The sequence below is a fragment of the Pezoporus flaviventris genome, unplaced genomic scaffold (genome assembly GCF_033815535.1).
Source record: "Pezoporus flaviventris isolate CSIRO_AGI_PZ_B2104156 unplaced genomic scaffold, CSIRO_AGI_Pfla_v1 ptg000031l, whole genome shotgun sequence".
In the NCBI taxonomy this organism is placed as follows: Eukaryota; Metazoa; Chordata; class Aves; order Psittaciformes; family Psittacidae; genus Pezoporus; species Pezoporus flaviventris.
Genome location: NW_026892579.1, coordinates 33,266,380 through 33,287,417, shown reverse-complemented (window position 1 = coordinate 33,287,417; position 21,038 = coordinate 33,266,380). Strand labels below are relative to the sequence as shown.

General features: G+C 34.9%; 1 protein-coding gene across 1 annotated transcript in view; it reads right to left on the bottom strand.

The window, feature by feature from the left end:
- Positions 1-3,163: 3,163 nt before the first annotated feature.
- The window catches only part of CSMD1 (CUB and Sushi multiple domains 1), a 1,163,462-nt gene continuing 1,145,587 nt past the window's right edge, over positions 3,164-21,038 (bottom strand). Inside the window, exons 66-70 of the mRNA XM_061460659.1 lie at positions 18,521-18,682; positions 17,369-17,481; positions 16,550-16,637; positions 10,306-10,438; positions 3,164-6,722 (exon numbers count right to left, since the gene is read on the bottom strand). Of these exons, the coding sequence (XP_061316643.1) occupies positions 6,563-6,722; positions 10,306-10,438; positions 16,550-16,637; positions 17,369-17,481; positions 18,521-18,682 (656 nt within the window). The 3' untranslated portion in view covers positions 3,164-6,562. The remainder of the gene's footprint in view (positions 6,723-10,305; positions 10,439-16,549; positions 16,638-17,368; positions 17,482-18,520; positions 18,683-21,038) is intronic.

The window sequence follows — 21,038 nt, the reverse complement described above, 5'->3', positions numbered from 1 at the left end:
TATAAGAGGGAAACGTGCACCAACTAAACATCGTGTTTTGGGGCTTCCTGGCAAAAAAAAAAACAACCACAAAACCAAAACAAAACAAAACCAAAACCCAATCTGATATGAATAATCTGTCCATCTCTGAGCAACTCTGTTATGAATCCTAGTGGAAACATTTATGCTCCTTGGGCCAAAAATGAAACACTTAAGCATTGCTCTTGCTTTAGTATTTCTTACTGATTAGTATAGATGGCTGTACTCAGCTTGCTGGCATCTGTGAATCTTATAAATAAATTCTTACCTCTCAAAATTTCTTCATGGATAGTAGGTACATAACTTGATGCTGAAACTTCTATGAAGCAGCAAATATACCTGAAACACTAAAAAGTTGAGCCTAAGTTTCCCTTAGGCTCCAAGCATGTTAGAATCATAGAATCATAGAATCGTTAGGTTTGGAAAGGACCTTAAGATCATCTAGTTCCAACCCCCTGCTGTGGGCAGGGACACCCTACACTAAATCATATCACCCAAGGCCTCATCCAACCTGGCCTTGAACACTGCCAGGGATGGAGCATTCACAACCTCCCTGGGCACCTATTCCAGTGCCTCACCACCCTAACAGGAAAGAACTTATGTCTTATATCCAATCTAAACTTCCCTTGTTTAAGTTTTAACCCATTACCCCTTGTCCTGTTACTACAGTCTCTAATGAAGAGTCCCTCTCCAGCATCCCTATAGGCCCCCTTCAGATACTGGAAGGCTGCTATGAGGTCTCCACGCAGCCTTCTCTTCTCCAGGCTGAACAGCTCCAACTTCCTCAGCCTGTCTTCATAGGGGAGGTGCTCCTGTCCCCTGATCATCCTCGTGGCCCTTCTCTGGACTTGTTCCAACAGTTCCATGTCCTTTTCATGTTGAGGACACCAGAACTGCACGCAATACTCCAGGTGAGGTTCCACAAGAGCAGAGTAGAGGGGCAGGATCACCTCCTTCGACCTGCTGGTCATGCTCCTTTTAATGCAGCCCAGGATACGGTTGGCTTTCTGGGCTGTGAGCACACACTGAAGCCGGCTCATGTTCATTTTCTCATCGATCAGCACCCCCAGTCCTTCTCCACAGGGCTGCTCTGAATCTCTTCTCTGCCCAACCTGTAGCTGTGCCTGGAATTGCTCTGACCCAAGTGTAGGACCTTGCACTTGGCATGGTTAAACTTCATGAGGTTGGCATTAGCCCGCCTCACAAGCATGTCAAGGTCCCTCTGGATGGCATTCCTTCCTTCCAGCGTATCAACCGGACCACACAGCTTGGTGTCATGGGCAAACTTGCTGAGGGGGCACTCAATCCCACTGTCCATGTCAGCAACGAAGATGTTAAACAAGACCGGTCCCAACACCAATCCCAGAGGGCCACCAATCGTTACTGGTCTCCAGCCGGACGTTGAGCCGTTGACCACAACTCTTTGTGTGTGGCCATCCAGCCAGTTCTTTATCCACTGAGTGGTCCATCCATCAAATTGATGTCGCTCCAGTTTAGAGACAAGGATGTCATGTGGAACAGTGTTGAATGCTTTGCCTGTCTATATGTTCACCTGTCTATATGTTTACTACGTATGTCTGTAATTTAAAATAGTTATATACTCAACAGTTAAATACTCGTATATAAGGTCCAAACTACAATCCTGTGCTCTTTGGTGGAAACCATTCCTTGTTAGGAGACTGTCATTCACAAGGTTTTGAAACTAATAGTAGATGTTTCTGGATCCCAAAACCATTACTTTTTGAGCACTTCAGACACATGTGCAAAAGTGATTTATTCTATCTGTTTAAAGGCAGTATTCTGCAGAACACCTCATTATCTTCCACCTTCTGACCTCTGTTCTCTCAAGCACTGAGCCATTTGCATTCAGGCTCCTGTGGTTTTGAGTTATAATCATGCTAAAGCAGATAGCAGTGTATTTAATGCAGTTTACTGGAGTTTGGAATTAAAAGCAAATTTTTAAAAAGTCATTTTCCATTTTGAGTAAATCATAGCAATCGGTATTCTATACTTTTGATACTGCATATGACCTCAATGGTGCTACAGAGCTAGTAGATGTCAGCTAAAAAACAAATATTTTTGTTCTTTACAGATTTAACTGACAGTGGCTCTTGCATAACTATTCTCAACACATAGAAAAATTTGTTTTCGATAAATGGTTTGTATGGAACCCAAAATTAAATATACCATGTTACAGTTTTCAATCGATAGTAAGGGGAAATAATACTCAAAAGCTGTCACTGCAGTTTGGCAATAGTGAAAACAACAACAGTTCTCGTTTCATGTATGTTAGACTCTTGTTTGTGATAAGAGGTAAAAGTCATGATTCCCGGTCAGATAATGCCTCAATGTCTGCATCGATAGTGTTAGTTGTTATAGCTTATAGCTTAGTGTCAGAAGGAAAGTCAAATCATTCTGAGAGATGAGAATTTTTAACAACTGTCTTAAAGATACCATATTACCAGAAAGATAGATTGTGAAGATGAGAAAGGAAGCAAGGACATGCACTCATTTTTTTCTAAAGTAACTGAACCACAGTCATATGCTACCACTGATTCCCAAAGTAGTAAAGAGTAGACGATTCTTGACACCTGACTCATTCGTGCTTAAATGTCCAAAAGTAAATCGAATAGAAAAATATTTTACATGAATACAGAGTAAAATAAAGCTTTAAAAATGTTCAGAATTTCAGGTCTTGAGTCTGAAAACACTAATATATGTGGTTATCTTTATATATGTAAGCATTTTCATTTCAGTACAAGTACGTACACCTAAGTGATTGCAGAACTAGCTCTCAGATGTTAGAACTGGAAATACCTCTGGCTCCATGCTATCCATCACTTTCAAAGGTAGCATGCAGGCTTGTGGATGAATAAAAAGGTTATTTTTTTAATAAAACAATCCAATGATTTGGGAGCCTAAGTCTCATCCTAAGTCCCATCTGAAAATCTGAATGATAAGCCTAAGATAACAGAAGGTAGATCGCACCTTACTAGAAAACCTGGAATTTTTTGCCAAGGTACATAGTGCTTCAGAACATAAAATGACAAGATTAAGATTCTAAAAAACAAGCTAATGTAATGAACATTAAATGCATAAAAGTAAACGGAAAGGGAAAGTTGATTAGAACAGGTCACACAAAAGCTGAAAATCTAAAATTAAATATTTAATTAGAACTCTGATTTTGCTTTCAAGGTAGGTGGCATTGCACAGGCTATATTACAATCTTTTATAGCTTTTTGTTTTGTTTCTTTTGCCAAAAAGAATACTGTTTATTTTTAACAGGCCACTTTAATATTAATACATGTGTAATAGGATCAGAACTGAAAATCAGGTAAAGATGGTAAATTTTACATTACTGGGAAAATTACAATTTTTTGTATTGTAAAAACATTTATTTTTAACAATTTACCTACATTAATCAAAAAAGTACAGCATATTTAATAATTTTACAAATTCTTCATAAAAAATATATCTCTGTACAAAAAGTTCTTTTGCACCTACTTCATGTCACAGCAGCATGTAGTGAAATGGCAGAATGAAATACTGGGAATGAAAATTAGATTGACTTGGTCATAATGCTAGCGTTCTTCCCCAGCCCCCCCCCCTTTTTTTTTTTTCCTTTTTAATAACATTTTTTCTTTGTTTACAAAATATTTTACACAAGAAAAAAAATTATTGCAGCTAGCCTGGAGAAAGGCAAGATGTGTGATACAAGCAGCAGTTTTTAACAGCTTTGAAGCACATAACCTGTTTTTTTAAAAAAAATATATAGCATGTATTATTAGCCCGTCATAATGATCTGGTCAACACTGGGGAAAAAGTCTTCTGCATATATCTCAGAAAGCACATTTCCTGGCTGCCATTAACCCAGCCACTGCACAACATTTGAAGAGTCTTATTCTGATGAAGCACCATATGTAAGTGCATGCATATACAGACCTCTGTAAAATAACTTTAGGAGAAAGAGATTCAACCTGAACAGAAGACTCAAACATAGCGGAGAAGTAGAACCATTTGAAGGATGTGGACAGAACAGACAAAACTAGGAATGCTTTGTTTTACTTGGGTTCCAGTCTGAAGTTTCTGTTCCCAAACAAACATTTTAGGATAATTTGTCAGCGTGTCCCAATTTTGAGTGTCCCTGATCAAAGAACACTCAGGATAAACATTCCTTACATAATCTCCCCAAAATAAACCACTGAATAAACAATTCACAAGATCTGGGCTTTCTAATACAAAAGATCAAATAATTTAACTATTGTCTTTTCTAAGACCATTCCTTGGTGGTCATAGCGAGACAGGTCTCTGAATACACTGTCAGGGCAGGAGCAGAAAACATGAATAACAGCTACTCCATTTATTATTTTTTTTTTCTGCCATTGCCACTATAGAAAAGACTTCCAAAGCAGTAATGTCAAGCAACTGCCAAAAACTTTAATGACACAGCAGCTTTCCTCCCTGGCCTGCTGCTCCTCTTATCAACTCTTCATTCTCAGAGCAACTTCCTCTACATGGGGGAGGATCAGGAAAACAACTTTGATGACTTGGTTCTTTCTCAGAAATGTGAAGGGCTCTGAAATGTGACAAATAAATGAAACTTACTGCACAAAAACTTCAGAAACAAACCAAAAAAGGAAAGCCAACAACTACTAACAAAGTGAATAAGGAACTGACTGAAAGGATTATTTATTAAATTTTCTTCAGAGTTTCTTGCTCATACGAGGAATATAACAGCTGGAGGCCCTACAATACTGAATTATTTTGCTGGTATTTTTCATCTAACAGCTGTAGAGTTGTTAAGCTGACTAAGGGTTACCTTTGAAATTTTCTTTGTGTTCTGCAACATTAGCTGAAAAGCCTGTTACTGGGCTTACATTACCTTTTTGGTTTGTGTATAACAGCCAGACCTACACACATACGGAGTTCAGAAACATTATTCTGCCTTTTTTTGTTTTTTATAGCAACTGGACAATAGGACAATTTGAAATTCAGAAAACTGAAACAACAACAAATAACCCTGATTTTTTTAAAAAAAGGAAAGCAACTTTCCTGTTTTCTGAGCTCAGTGTGTCTAAAATCAGACTTTGCTTGTTTCCTGTAATTTCCTAATTTTAAACCTCAATTTATCTGCCCAATGGCATTTTTCATTTGTTTGTCTATTTCATTCAATAAAACCTCTAATTCTGAGGAAATGTTAATGATTTACTCAATCATTCATATTTACAAATTTAAAACTTTCTCTGTCAAACTGTGTAAGTACAAAAGCAGTAAGCAGTGTGCTTAGAAATTCTGAAAAGAAACAGAAAGCAAAGATAACTGAATATTTCACTTGGTTCAAAGCAGAAACTGAATGACAGCTTGTTATAGACAAAATTTGCACTGGGTTTACATATGCTACTGTAATGTGGTTTAGTTCCATGTAACATCAGAAAATGATGTCATATTACAGGAAAAAATGGAAAATAATGCAAAAGGGAAGACTGCATTATGAGCACAGGCTCATAGGCTTTATGAGCTATCTAAAATAAATTACTATTCACATTTGTACATGGCAAGCAGCAATAGCTGCTAACCCCCCTGCTGTTATAATAGTATGATACTGACAATGGTGATTGATGACTTATTTCAGAAGAAAACAATACTGGCAATGAAATTTTCTGAGAAATGGGCTCTTGTTCTGGCTGAAAGTCTCCAGTGACTTGTAATCATGTTTATGAAGAAATTTAGTCAAAAATTGATAAAGGAAATATTGTTCTCTATCACACATGATTTTAACTGGTGCTAAGCACAGGGCTCATAATTTAATATTCCAAGTAAATTTGTTGTGGAATGTTTTGCTTGGCAAAGAGTGTGTGAATGTCTATATACAATGGACAGTGTGTAGAAACCCTGTATATTTTTATCAGTATCTTACTCAGTCAGCCATAACACTCCAGTGCAAAAAAATTGTGCATTAACATTTTGCAATATAACAGCTGATTGGGAAATTGCTAAACTGCCCTATGTGTGAGATACAGTGTAAGTTTCCTTAATTTTAGCAAGATTTCAATGGTAAAGCATTTGCAGGTGTATGCAACTTCAAGAAAGGTTGTCTTTTCCTTCAAGAGAGCTTGATTTCTTCAAAATATTTCTGGGGATAATCTGTGGTGCTATCATTTGTCACAGTACTCAAAGGATTTATCCAAGTGCCCAGATGAATGCATTGAAAGGCATCCAGCCACATACAAATATGAAAGTCTGAGGCATTAAATATGAGAAATTGGCATGACTTGGCAGTCTTCCTTAAAGTGTGCCTTGATTTGAAGCAGATGCAGCCAGGCATTTTGATCCATCTTTAAGATGAAAAAATATTCTTTGTCTGATCCCCAGAAGACTGACACATTTTCACCAGAAAATTTAGCTGCATGTAGGCTGACAGATGATGTTAAAGATTACAGCAGCAAAGCCAAGAGAAGAAGGGAAACTGGTATATGGCACCAAAGGAATTACTGCTTGTCCATCAGAGGTATGGCTATGAATCAGTCATATTGGGCACTGAAGGCTATACCACTGTACAAACTGTGTTCAGAGTCGTATCAAACCTCACAGCCTTTGCCTCTGTGGGTTTTAAGTTTGTGTCATACATGGGATTTTCAAATGAAGCCTGTCCATTACTGTTTTCATGTCCAGCATACCCATTGTACTGTACTTTTGGTCTTGTTCTGTGAAAAAAAAAAGACAGGAAATTATAATTAGTGTCACTTAAAAAGAAACAATCTACAATTATTGCAAGTTTTACCTTTAATTTTCCATCCTGTCTATGCAAGTTTCTAGTTTCTTGACTGTCTAAAAATGATAAAAGGAGACCCATAAAGGATGCTGCAGGGACTCGTAAGAGAAATCTGTCTGGAAGATGTTTTTCATAGCATGAAGAGAAGAAAACAAATTCCTAATGGGCAAGCTGATGCTACAAAGCAGAGAGACAATAAGGGCAAAATATAGGTATGCACTTTTCATTATAAAAATGTAAAAAAAATGACAATTTCATAGCTTGCTGTTCATGCCAAAATTGACAGCCAAAACTAAAGCAATGTACAACAAAAGTATGAACAAAAGTAAAGTTGGAAATTATAATATTTTATGTCAGTTGTAACAATTTTGATAATTTTTGTTTACTTTTTCAGTTTTAGATTGACAGACTAACCATAAGAGAATCTTTACAAAGAAACATTTATTCCAGCTCTACTAAATTAACACCTTACCAATTCCAAATATATATCACTGTATTTCTAAAACATTGATTGATACCAGTGTAAAAAATACAGTAGAATCCTTACTTGGTGAATTTAAGTTGGTCAACTTCAAGCATATTCTAGTTGACTAGAAAGATGGGAGTGACAGTCTCCTAATTCATCTTTTTGTTAGCATCTTGGGGCTTAGATGAGATATACACACACAGGTTTTATTGGCTTAGAGGTTTTTTAGCAGAGGTGGAGGGAATGGTGTAGTAATGTGCTGCCATCAGCTGCTTATTACCATTCCAGAGTGGGAAGTTAGCATTGCACCACTGAAGTGCTGTGACAGGTCTCGTGGGTACTAAATCTAAGTCAATGCAAAGTCAGCCAGCATAGGTTCAATCAGGCAGCTCTTGCACTGACAAAGCAAGTGTCCAGAACTGCTAGTGGTAGTAACCTAGTAACCTTCAGAAAAGGGACAGTAATTTCAGTTATTCCAGATAGATCTGCCTTAGCCTGACTGCTTACCTCCATAAATACTTCCAGAAACAAATACTGCTAAGTACCTTGACAGAGATTTTATATGACGAAATGTATGTAATCAGATTCATCAAATCCTAACTAATGTTCTCAGAAATTTTGACATTCAAATGTGGAAGATACAAAGATATTTCAGCAACCACCATGAAGAACATATCAAAACTTCAAGGATATTCACATCTTTATATTTTCTGTTCCAACATATAAAGCCAATAATTAAATGAAAAGTAAAACAGAATTGAGAAGATTTTCTGATATATCCAGTAAAATGATATCCTAATAAATTATATTTTCCTACATTAAATCTTTCTATGAATAACTAAATTAATATATAAAGGAGGCTCAGAATATAATTTCATAAATGTAATTGAAATAGGGAAAGACACTCAATGAAGGAGTGCAAAATGTAGATGCTTGGTGCTTAAGAAAACAATCTAGAAAAGATTCTTATGATAAAACTTCAGAAAAGGATTCTTGAAAATCAGACTCTTTTTCTATAGAATTATTCTGTTTTACATAGCAGATAGCAAAAACTATAGTTGGAAAAATGTCAGTAATCAAAACTGGCAGCCTACAAATAATTTTGTTAATTATAAATGTCTTTTCCCCCATATTTTCACTTTACAAGTACCAAAAATGAGCTTAGAAACCTTAACTAGAAGTTTTACTAAGTGTAAGTTATTAAATATATTTTAATTGCTTCAGAAAGACTGAGATGCTGTCTTCATCCTGATGCAGTCCTTGTCTGTGAGATAAAAGGCACAGAAACTGTGTAAAAAAAGGTTTAAAAACCCTTGTTCTAATTAGATATTATCCTGACATAGGCACAGCAGAAACATCCATAAAATCATCCCCTAAGAAGACCTTCAAATTCTCTACTATAGACAGCCTTTAGTGGTATAACTGCTATCACTTCATTGCGAAAATTTCATGTTATTCTGATTGTTAAGGTAATTTCAAGAAAGTCCCTTCAAAAGTCACAGATTCTTTCTTTTCTTGAAATTTGAACAGAATAAAGGTGACCTAAAGTTACTTTACATCAGTAATTAAGTTGTTAATTTTCTCATGACACTATGACACTGATAACACTTCTAAAAATTGTGGTTTAACTGAAGAAATTGTTTTAAAATCTAAAAAAGGAACAATATTCTTTGAAAGATTAAGTTATGAACAACATCTTTTTCAAGTATCTAATACATTTAAATTAGATTAAGGTAGGCAGAACTGTAATACTGCACCAGCAGTACCATAAACTTTGGGATTACAGGTGCTTGTCTGAAGACTTAAGTTTTCTCTCTCTTAAATACATACGTATTTCTATTAAAAAGAAAACAGAATCTCCACTACTCATGCAAGCCATAATAGACTTGATAGAATAAACCACAAAATGTACCCCTATGTCACTATGCAGTTCCACTGATGTTTTTTTTTAAGAGCTGTCTCTTTCTAAGAGCAAAGTTACAGCAATGTTCCCTTTACATTCTGTCTCTTTGCCTGATCTGAATGCTTGTGCTTTTCTGCTGCACTTTAGGTTCCCCCCATTGTAGAACAGGAGTTATCTGAGAATGCAGATCTGTAGCCATCAAAGGCATCTTACAGTAACATGTTCTGAGAGAGAGTTCACAGCCCTTCCTGAGCAGGTTTTTGTTTGTTCTGCTTTGTTTTTTTTTTTAACAAAAGGCTGTATTATATTTCAGGACATGTATCATTTTAACTGGAGCTCACAAGTTCAAATTCCATTGCAATTTCTTTTTGAAAATCCTCTAAGGCTGAAGTAGGTAGATAGTCCAGTTCACCACAGGGCAATGGTTGACTTCAGTTTGTCTATGTGATTTCTTACAGTCACAAAATACTCTTTGATATCATGGTTACAGAACAAATTTTAAAAGCATGTTATTAAAAAACATTATTTCTCTTAAACACCTTTTTAGAAATTGCAAATAACACAAGGAGGTCAGAGAGTATTGTAGCTTAATAAAAAAAAAATTGCTCCAGAAAGCTTTGGCCAAATAGCACTCAGCATGAACAGATGTTCACAAGAAACATAAATTTTAGTTTTTAAACCAAATTTCAGAAAAGATGGTAGGATTTATTCTATTATCCATTGACATATAAAGTTTCATATGAGCTGAAGTGGTGCCAATTCTACTAGTATCCATGAGCTTATACAGCATTGACTTTAAGTAGTCTCATTATGGGCTGTTCCTTCATGGGGTTTATGGATTTTTCAGCTTGTATAATTACTACTCGCAAGCATTTTGAAAGAAGCACCACACATGAAAAAATAAAATATATGAACTGAGATTTCAATCTGATTCAGCATAATGAACCAAGAAGATTGATAGGTCTTTGCTCCTTAATACAGTGACGCATTTTTCTACTTGTTCACCATTAAGAACTGCCTGCACTGAACCCCTTCATGGGAATACTTAGAAATATTTGTCTTTCTAGAGTAAAGATATTCTGAAACTTTATTGAAAATTAAAACACAAACCTTAGTTAGTTATCGAACAAATAACATTTACAATACCTGTGTTTGTAGAGGTAAAATGCAAACCCTGATAATATTAGAGCAAAGAATGGTACCAGGATGGCAGCTGCAACAGAACTGCTGTTTGTACCGTAATACTGATTTGAAAGGTCTGTGTCTGCACTTAAAGGATCTGAAATGAAAGAAAAAGGACAGAAATAAAATTCCCAGGTTTTCTACCTCACAGTTTTCTTTTGATTCAAAAATGAAAGAAAATGGTGACTTGATAAAATATTTTAAGAAATGAAATAAACAGCATCCTGTATCGTAGTATAAATCTTGTTAATACCAATTAATAATGTATCAATAACTATCGACATTATTTAACATGTAGGGTAACAGAAAGTAAAATAATTATGAACTACACCACTCGAGTCACTAATTCAGTTAAGCGATATATCTTCTGCAAAAAAAATACTAATACTGCAAACAGTATTCTCTATCTGCACCCTTAATATTAAGCTTAGAAATAACAGGCACTCAGACCACATAATCTGGACTCTGCTGTGGACAAGGAGATATAACCTGAACTGTAAGGCATTTTGCAGAACCCATTTTTCCATCAATATGAAGAGAGACATTGTAAAACTGCTTAAATAGGTGGCCAACTTGACAATGCAAATTGTGAAAGATGAAAATTCATTTTATTGTGAAAAATATAGAATTTTTTAATAGGAAAAAAGCAGCATATTTTGAGAACCAAGTCCATGTTGTCAGTTTGAAATTGCAGCTCTTCAGAGAGCAATATACAGATTCTAGTTAAGGAAGGAGAGACCAGGACAGAGAGAAAGCACAGTGAGGACAGGCTGGGACAGATAGATGGGATTGCTATTCTGTGTTATTTTTGCTGATACTAATAGAGAAGAATAAGAGACACTGCTATTTACCACTCAGAAATGCTTCAACCCACAAGTACATAAACACCATAACTACCTTGTTCATTGCAACACATCAATCAGTCTTTTTAGGATTCTAGGAAAAGACCACTTGAAAAAGCAGAGACCCACGCATTGTGCTGTTTTCATCAGTCTACTAAAATATTTAAGTTGCAAAACTGAGAAAGCATCAAACCCATCTATGATTTCTTGCAGTTCAAGCTCAATGTGAAAGCAGAGTGAGGTAAGCTTTTGTTCTCTTAGATGTTTTTAAAACTTAGATGTTTCAATCAATAATATATTTTGTGCAGTTACAAAATGTATTAAATACTAGGAAGTTCCATTTAAAATGAAGACAGCCCCTCTAGAAAATTCAGAATTGCCAGAACTCATCATTAAACACGACAAAACACTGTATGTCAGTTCTTTTCACTACCTTAATCTTCTGTCAGACTTCAGACTTGCAGAATCACAGAATCATAGAAAAGACCTTAAGATCATCTGCTTCCAACCCCCTGCCATGGGAAGGGATGCCTCACCCTAGACCATGTTGCCCAAGGCTCTGTCCAACCTGGCCTTGAACACCTGCAGGGATGGAACATTTACTGCTTTTTTGGGCAACCCATTCCAGTGTCTTACCACCCTCACAGTAAAGAACTTCTTCCTTATATCTAACCTAAACTTCCCCTGTTTAAGTTTTAACCCATTCCCCCTTTTCCTATTGACACAGTCCCTAATGAAGAGTCCCCCCCTTCAGATACTGGAAGGCTGCTCTAAGGTCTCCACGCAGCCTTCTCTTCTCCAGGATGAACAGCCCAAACTTTCTCAGCCTATCTTCATACGGGAGGTGCTCCAGTCCCCTGATCATCCTCACAGCCCTCCTCTGGACTTTTTCCAACAGTTCCATGTCCTTTTTATGTTGAGGACACCAGAACTGCACACAATACTCCAAGTGAGGCCTCACGAGAGCAGAGTAAAGGGGCAAGATCACCTCCTTCAACCTGCAGGTCACGCTCCTTTTGATTCAGCCCAGGATATGGTTGGCTTCTGTGTATTTGTCTTAGAGCTGGCGAAGGTAAATCTTTTAAAATTAATAAACCTACTACTGTGATAGTTGGAATTATGTTAGAAGCTTTATCACACTACTGTGAAGTATCTTAATTAACGCTGAACTGTTTTAGAGAAGAACCAGTGTATTACAATAATCTTTGGACTTTAGTAATCTAATATTTGTCCTAACACTCAAGGCATGGAAAACCTGTTGGCAAAATATATATATTTCTAAATGAAATACAGATGGAATTAAGTAGTCACCACAGCCTAGAAAAATTTAAGAAATTTAAATGTTCCTTTGAAGTTTTTATTGGTTAGAAGAAATGGCAGAAGTTTAAAAAACTGCATGCAGTTATCACTATATTTATTCATTCTTCCTTCATTCACAATCCCCAGCTGTTTTTCCAATTATTTAGAGTAATTAATAAAAATGTTTTAATAATTATATTAATTGTAGTCAGCTTGTAACAGCAAAACCATGGAAATACTATTTTAAATCTTATTTTAAATTCTAACCAAGCACCAAAACAGAAATACATATAATCAGTGAGCTCCTAATTTATATCTCAAAGCTATTATCATGGCACAAATAATAGATACATTTTAATGAATAAGTCATGTAAAGATTATAAAATACCTAATCAGAATTCAGCTAAAAGAAAACAGTAGTTTGAAACTAATAATAAGCAATTCTTGGGATGAAGTTTCAGTATGGAATTAAAAAAAACCACAACACTTTTTTTTTCTTCTAACTGAACAGTTAAACTAGGCACAAATGTATAGATAATTTCCTTTTGAGTTATCTCTGTTTGATAACTGCCATTTAATACTTACAGCTCACACCTTCTGTTCAAGGTGAATATTCTATATTGCTACAGTTTTTAAAGTACAACATGTGGGGTAAACACGCTTGAAATTTTTAACTGAAGTTTGCAACCTTTAATTGGCATTGGAAAAGTGTTGGCCAGGTTTGGACCATGCATTTGCTTTCTGTGCATTCTGCTTTTTATTACAGAAGAGAAAAATTGCTGCAATTCTGAATAATTTGAATTTAATTTTATTTATTTATGAATTTTATTTATTTATTTATTATTAAATGTATTTATTTATGAGACTTGGTATAACCTCAGTTACAGTATTTAGTTATTTACTTATTCAGTTATAGTATATAGTCTGTGTTGGAGAAAAAAAAAAGAAAGAGAAAAGATAATTTAGTTTACTTTCTGTTAAAGAAGACATATTTTGTCACTGGGAAGCATGATATTTTCATAGAGGGATATTCAGTTATATAAATGTTTTTCAAACATTTCACAGCATAACAGGGGTTTGTTTAGCCTCGTAAGAACAGCAGTAGTCAGGTGATGCCCAAATTCTGAAAATACACAGTGAAGTCATTATTGCATAAGTTGTATAGTTCTACCATTTAGATGGTTAATGAGTTTTCTCCTTTATACATATTAGAAAATAATATTTTTTGTAACAAAATATTCATAAGGAAATAAGCATTTCCTTATCATTGTTTGGAGCTTTCAAATGCATTTCTCCTGTAACTCCAAACCTAGGGTTTCAACTGTCTGGCACCAGTACAGCATGGCTCAGTTTTAGTAAAAGAACTGCAGTTTAAGTGGGAGAAAGTGTGACAGCAGAAACAATACAAGGTAAGAAAATTCTAGTTACAGATGAGGGTAGTTAGCAACTCAAGGATTTAAGAAAAAAAATACCAACACAGAAAGCAAGTCAGCAGCTTCCAATGAGCAACAGAGGCTGGAACTTCTTCACTTGACTGATAACCACTGGATAGCAAAGACTCTTCAGGTAACTCATTGGGTGTGATATATATAGCCTCATAGAGCATTAGTCCCAGCATACTTATGCATTAATTAACATACAGCTGTTTTGTTCTCTGAAGTGGTGAGTACCCTGTTTAGATCTAAGTTTCTTTGTGAATAATGAAACTCATGCAAAATGATCTGGAGAGAAAGGATGACACCTTTATAGAGTGAAATTTTAAATTCACGTCTCACTGATGTTCAATGCTTGGAAGCATTGATCAGTTTCAAGAAATGAACATGTGTTTCACAGCCATTAATCTAATATATCACAGACACAAATTAATTATTCATATTTCTTGTCACTATTTGTTATCTCAATGTAGATAAGCTAAAAAAGTACTTTTAAGGAAAAAAAAAAAAAAAGAAGAAAGAGAAGTGAGTCATATTTCCCCAGAGGAAATAAATATAGTGAAATAATCATTTGATGAAGTAAGTTTCTCACAAAGTCACTTTTTTCATAGAATCTTAAAGGACAGTCCAGACTGGAATGAGCAAGGCCAAGAGTTTAGAATAAACATCTTTTAGAACTGTTGTGGTGAGGCACAGGCACTCAGTAATCACAGAAACTGAACCTAGCCACAGACATGCAGCCTTTAGAGACCAAGTTATTAAAAAATAATAAAATAAACAAAAAGCCCCCAGCAATGAATGACTGCTTGGCAAAACAAGTTAAATAATATGGTGTCACAATGATGGCCCCTTAAGCAGGCTCAGATACAGTTCTAATTTGTTTGACAGACTGATAACAGATCTCTTTGCCCTCTGTGTTATTATCTAAGGCTACAAGCAAACAGAATTGCTTCTGAAAGAGGAAAAACAGTTCATAGATACAGAAGTTCTTTCTGTTTGCATGTCATTAAATTCCAAGACTGGGCATATCCACTGAGCCTGTTCTTTCTCCAGTGTCACGTGATAGGGAATTGAACTTCATCAAATAGATTGGTCTTTCACCCTTAACTAAGTATTTCCCAGTAAATTCTCTTATTTGAAGCATGCTTGAAGGTGAAGAATTTCATATGACATTACGCATGCCCCAGTGCATGCATAGTTTATGAACACTTCTGGTTTAGTGTAAAGGCAGCAAATATAAATTATTAACTTCCTGAAGAAACAGAAAATGTTAAGTCTTCAGCTGGAGGACATATGATATTGTTATCTCAGCAGAATATTCATGAACAGAATAGACTTAAAAAACAAAGCCAGCTGTCCTTGAATATGAAAGGGTACGGACAAGTAGTACGACCTGTGCTGGCTGGAATCTGCTGTTTCCTTTTAGCTGTAGGTTTTAGCTGAGACCATAGTCTCACTGTTTTGACATATCAAAGACTGCTTATCAAGATAAATGTTTGAACAAATGTTGATGCTCTACCTTTATAGTGCACTTGTTAAAATCAGAAGGAAAAAGCAGCTTAGATATTACAGTGGTAAGAATTGCATAAAGGTACAGGCAGACAAATAATCTGTCCCAAACAAGAGTTTACTCTGAAGACTGAAATTATTAGTTGTCTTTAGTAATTGGCAGTTCTTAGGCTGAGACTGAAGGTGGGTGACTAAACATTGTGACTGAACATATATAGCAATTTGAGAGGTGGCCAAGAAGAGCAAATCCATAGCATAACTGCTATTACAGCAGTTAACAGAGCAAAGAAATACAAGGGAGACTTGGCAGAACTTTGAAGGACATTGGGTACAGCACCAATGAAGTCAATGGAAAAAAGGCAGTTTATAAAATGTAGGCAGAGTCTGCTATAAAGATATTGGTTAGGCTGTCTCCTTTCTTTAGCCCAGTACTTTGCTTTATATATACTGTGGTTTGACCACTATGCAGTAGTTCCAGGATCAGGAAATGCAGATGTCTACACTTGGTATTTGCCCAAACTATTTTATTAGACAATATTTCATGTGTAAACATTTTATTACTTTTTATGAAAAAATAATCTTATGAGCAGAATAACTAGTTTTTCATCAGCTTCCAGAGCACTTGAGTCCATAGCTGTGATAGATATATCAGCCACCCATTTAAAATTTTTGACAGTAAAGTAGAATTATATCTAAATACATATACATTCTGAAAGCATCCATCAGCAACAAGCACTCCAAATGACATTAATAAAATCAGCATTGATTCTCTCTTTTTAATTTCCTATATGGTTCTGACTGCAATTTATATATTTGAGCAGAAAGTGTCTTTGAATTGCATGACACCCTGTTACTTTCAAAAAGACATTCACAGAAAAGCAAGCAGTTGCACTGGCATTCTCTGCTTGCTATACCTAAAAACATGACATAGTAACACATTAACCAGAGTCAAACTGGGACTTGAACAGATTATTTCAAATATGCATATTCCACTATATTTTTTTATAATAGCAATGGCATGAAATAAATGTACTTTTTTAAGCTAGATAGATGAGTCATTTGCTGAATTCACTCTTGAAAGACCCCAAAAGATTATACATATTAAAGCTCTAGGAACATACCTACCTTGTCTTTGGAGCATAAATTTTCCGAAGTCTTTTCCATGTATATCACCTTGATAGGTAAAACCCCCTCTTTCAAACCCTGAGGATACCTAAAATATGATGAAACAGAAAAAATATTTCTGAAAAAAAAGAAGTAAGAATGTTTATGCTTAGCAATTTGTTTTTCTGACTTAGAGGAGAAATACAGAGCCCAGACTTCCACTTTTATCCCTTAAAATATTAGTAAACTCTATGCTTATGTAGTATTTATCCTTTTAAGTTTGCAACAGTATTAAATAAAGTTTCAAATAACATATGGGATGACTTTAAAATATCTGATGTATATTGCTGGGTTTTAAAACTCTTCAACTGGGAAACAAATAACTGAATTAGTCTATGGATAAAAAAAGTCTACTGAATTGTCAGATTTGAAATTTTTTTCCATAAAAAGCATTATGAGACACAAAGGAGAATTGCAGAGAGTAAAAGAACTTTTTCTTCAAGATTAAATATAATTTTATTACAGTGAACTATTTCCCAAGGCAAAAATGAACAATGTTTCTAAACATAAAATTCTCACTTTCATCTAAGGAAACAAGGCGAAACCATTGCAAATTATGTTGAACACTCCACCTTCCTCTCAGTAAACTAAAAATTCTAATGGTAGTGTGGAAGATGGAAGTTTGTATACAAATTTTTGAAAAGGAAAATAACGTGAACTCTACACTGACATCTACAGTGCTGTATTCCATGCTAGTGATATTTGGATAAAGAGGTTTAGGAAGGAAATCACGCTACTTAAAACTCAGCAAGCTTTACCCATAGCAGTCCAGTTACTTACATAACCATCTAGTGCCCAGTTGTCATTTTCAAATGTGCTAACCAAAATCTCACTAGGTCCTTTAATCTGAAAAACTTTCAAGAGCAAATGGGCTTCTTCTTTCTTGTAAACACCTAGTAACATGAAGGAGGTAACACATGTCTTTTAAACTTTTTTTTTTTAACGTTTATTCAAATATCCTGTCAAAGCAAAGTATATTGATTTAGAACTAAAATATTTTGTAGAAAACATTTTGTAATAACAGAATTTTATAACCTGCACAACAAGATTTCAAGTGCTGTAATAGCAGGATCTTATTTTACTGATCTTTTGCCCACATTGTATTTGATAATAGAATGCAAAGATGGTTTTGTGCGGTTTAATTTTACACAGAAATGGGCAAGAATATTTTCCTTTTTGTACAGTATTTCAATAATTCTGAATAAAGACAGAATTTCCTTGAACAGGAAAAAATTGGATATAACTCACATAACAATATATTGCTATAGCAAATATCAATAGTGCAAGGAATGAAAATTTGCCATTTGTTATTTGGCAGCCAACTCCTGAAATCCTCTCTGAACTCTCAGCCTTAAAAGGTACTGATACCTGATAATGTCCTTTCCAAATGTAACTGTGATCAGAAGTTAACTTAGAAGTTCAAAGTCATATTTGCAGAAAGGAATGCACAATGTTGATTATGTTATGCATAAGTTCCTAAGATATTTTTTCAGTTATCTAATTTAACTAAGTTAGTAATCTGTGCCTATTTTATGTTATGACATTATCAAGATCATATTGCTTTCAAGCAGACCTTAATCACTATTGAATAAAAGAGCTTTCCAATGGTACAGTTCTTAAAATTCCTACAAACTCTTTGTCTGCTTCTTTGTGAGTTGTGAGTTCAACACATCAATACTATCCAACAGTCTGAGATGAAAAAAATCTACTCAATATTCATTTGAAGCGGAAAAAAAAAATATGGCTGACCACATGTAAATTGACTGAATTTTGTGCAGACCATTACATTAGGTTTTTTCTTTTTTGCAAAATAAGCAGAAAAACATTTTTGTGAAAACATTTTTTGTTTTGTGTTTGGCAGAAAATGCGACAAAACTGAACAGAAAAAAAAAATTCCAAACCAGCTGTTTAAACATCCAATTCTGAACCTACCTGATAGTTTGATCTGTATGTTGGACGCCTCAGTGAATGTGGCATTCACTTTGCTGCTTGTAGTATTGAACCAATCAACAGTCAGAGTAGCAGGCTGTCTTTTTCCTAAATATTCATAAAACCCTTTCCACAGTGAATTTATAAAAAACACATCTGAGGGAACTAAATAAAAGTGGGAAAAAAAGAAGCAAAGAAAGGAGTTAACTACAACAAAGTAGCAATCTTTCTAGCCACTCTTAGGTTCTTTATTTTTTCTGTTACAGCATCAATCCACTGGTCTAAGGAGGTATTACAGTAAAAATTTTACAGCAGTAAAGACAATATGTTGGAACTAAATGATCTTAAGGTCCTTTCCAACCCTAACTATTCTATGATTTTATGATTCTATGATAATGACCTTTTGACACAACTGCCTACTGTATACTACACCTGTCCATTACCATACTACACTTGTCCATTACTCTTCCCCTAAAGCCCTATAGCTTTAAGGTATGATGAAAAAAAGGAGAATAATTTTCTGAAGTCAGGGAGTCTGGAAGGAGACACTGTCTTAGGCCATATATTTTGTTTCATGAATCTATTAAACAGTATGCGTGATTTTCAACTGAGTGTCAAATGAATATTCAGTTGAATTCACTGGATTCCAGACACAGTTTAGCACAAGTTCCTTGTTAGTCATTTTTAGAGTCCACATCTTTTTGTTGTACAGTATGACCACACCTGTGAACAGAGAAGTTGCCAGAACAGGGAACAGTTTTGATTTAAAATAAAGGGATTTGCTTCTCTGAAACTGCAGTTCAAATAATCTGAAGTGAAATCCCCTAAAATGAAGTATGAATTACAGGAAAACATATAGGTATTTGAGTCATTCATTTGATGTTATTGATATTTTTCCTCTATAGAAAAAAAACTAAATATTTAGAGGTCATTAAATGTTGTATTTTAAATATTTATCTCTGCTTTTAATTAAAACTGTGTGTCTGAAGTTGTTCTCATGAAGGTGAACATCTAGTATTACTGGCATGAACCTGACAAGTACTATGTAAGACTCTTCTAAAGGAGCAAAGACCATACTTCTTTTGTCACATTCAACATCGTCACTATCTAGTTTCTCTATCCACTGTAACGGTCAATAATAGTACCATTTGCAAATTATATATATAATTTTCAAAATAGTACCATTGACTCAATATTTACAGAATTTGCACTTGCTGCAGATGGACAGAACCAGTAGGGAAAGAAAATAAATTTCTGCTTGATAAAAGTTAAAATACAAGTGCTGCAGTCTCATGGATGTTGCTGAGGAATTGGAGTCTGACTCATTTCTGCTGAACCCTTGCAATGTCCCTGCCTTTCCCACCCACTGTGGGCAAATATAGAATGAGAAAAAAGAACTGGGTATTATCATACTAATTCTGCACCAACCGTGGATTCTCCTCAGAACACTGCAAATGGGGAAATCAACAGCTGCTCACTAGAAAAGCTTCAAAACTATTTTTACAAAGACTACATATACAAAGCACTGAGAGCCATGGGAGCCAAATACAATATTGTAGTTCTTAAACTTCACATTGGTATTGTAAGAATTCTTTAGTCACAACTTATACTTAATTATAATTTACAGTAAAAATGATAGTTACTATAAGTTATGAAAACATTAACTTTGGCCAAAAAAACCCCACGTGACTTAATAAGCAGAATTTGTATTCAACTATCCACAGAAATATGAATCTTTTCTGTTACAAAACTCTACTTTAGCAATATTATTCATGTCATCTAAAATACAGATAGCAGCATTCTGGAATTCTACCAGAAGCCAAGGAAAGACATAGTGTTCTATACTAAAGAGAATTCACATTTTTAAAAGACATTAATAATTGTGCAGACTTAAAACTTTTCCTTGTTAATGACAGTCATCTGTTACACAGCTTCAGTTCTCTGCTTGCAATTATTAGCCTTCTCAATCATAATCTTAACAGTGCCTTTCAAACAGTACTTACTTATCAAAAGTATTTATAAGGGAAACAATGTGATGTGAATTGATACTGATGCTCTGCATAGTGAATATATTTGGAGATTTGGTCTGTATTTTAATTTGGCATTGAAACTTCAAAATCTGTGTGATAGCAGATTAATGCGTACCTTAGGTGTTCAGTGAGGCGAATCTTCCAGTAAACGAAGACTGTTTATTAATTATAATGAATGCATATTATATCCTGCTTTATTGTGAGTCTGCAGAAGTAATGCATTTGAGAAGAACTCTCAATAATAAACTCACCGGTAAGGTTAATTATTAGGAGAAATAGCTTTTTATCCCATCTACTTTACAGAATCCTTCTGTGAACTGCCTTGAGTGTGAACTATTAATCTTATTTTCCCTGCAGCTTGCTAAAATTCAGAATATAGAATTGCAAGCTCATTCATTTGGTGAAAGCTCTGCTTACGGTTAAATAAGACAGTAAAAAAAATTGGGCCTTTCATTTTCTGAAAATTATTGAGCCTAAAAAGAACTACATCA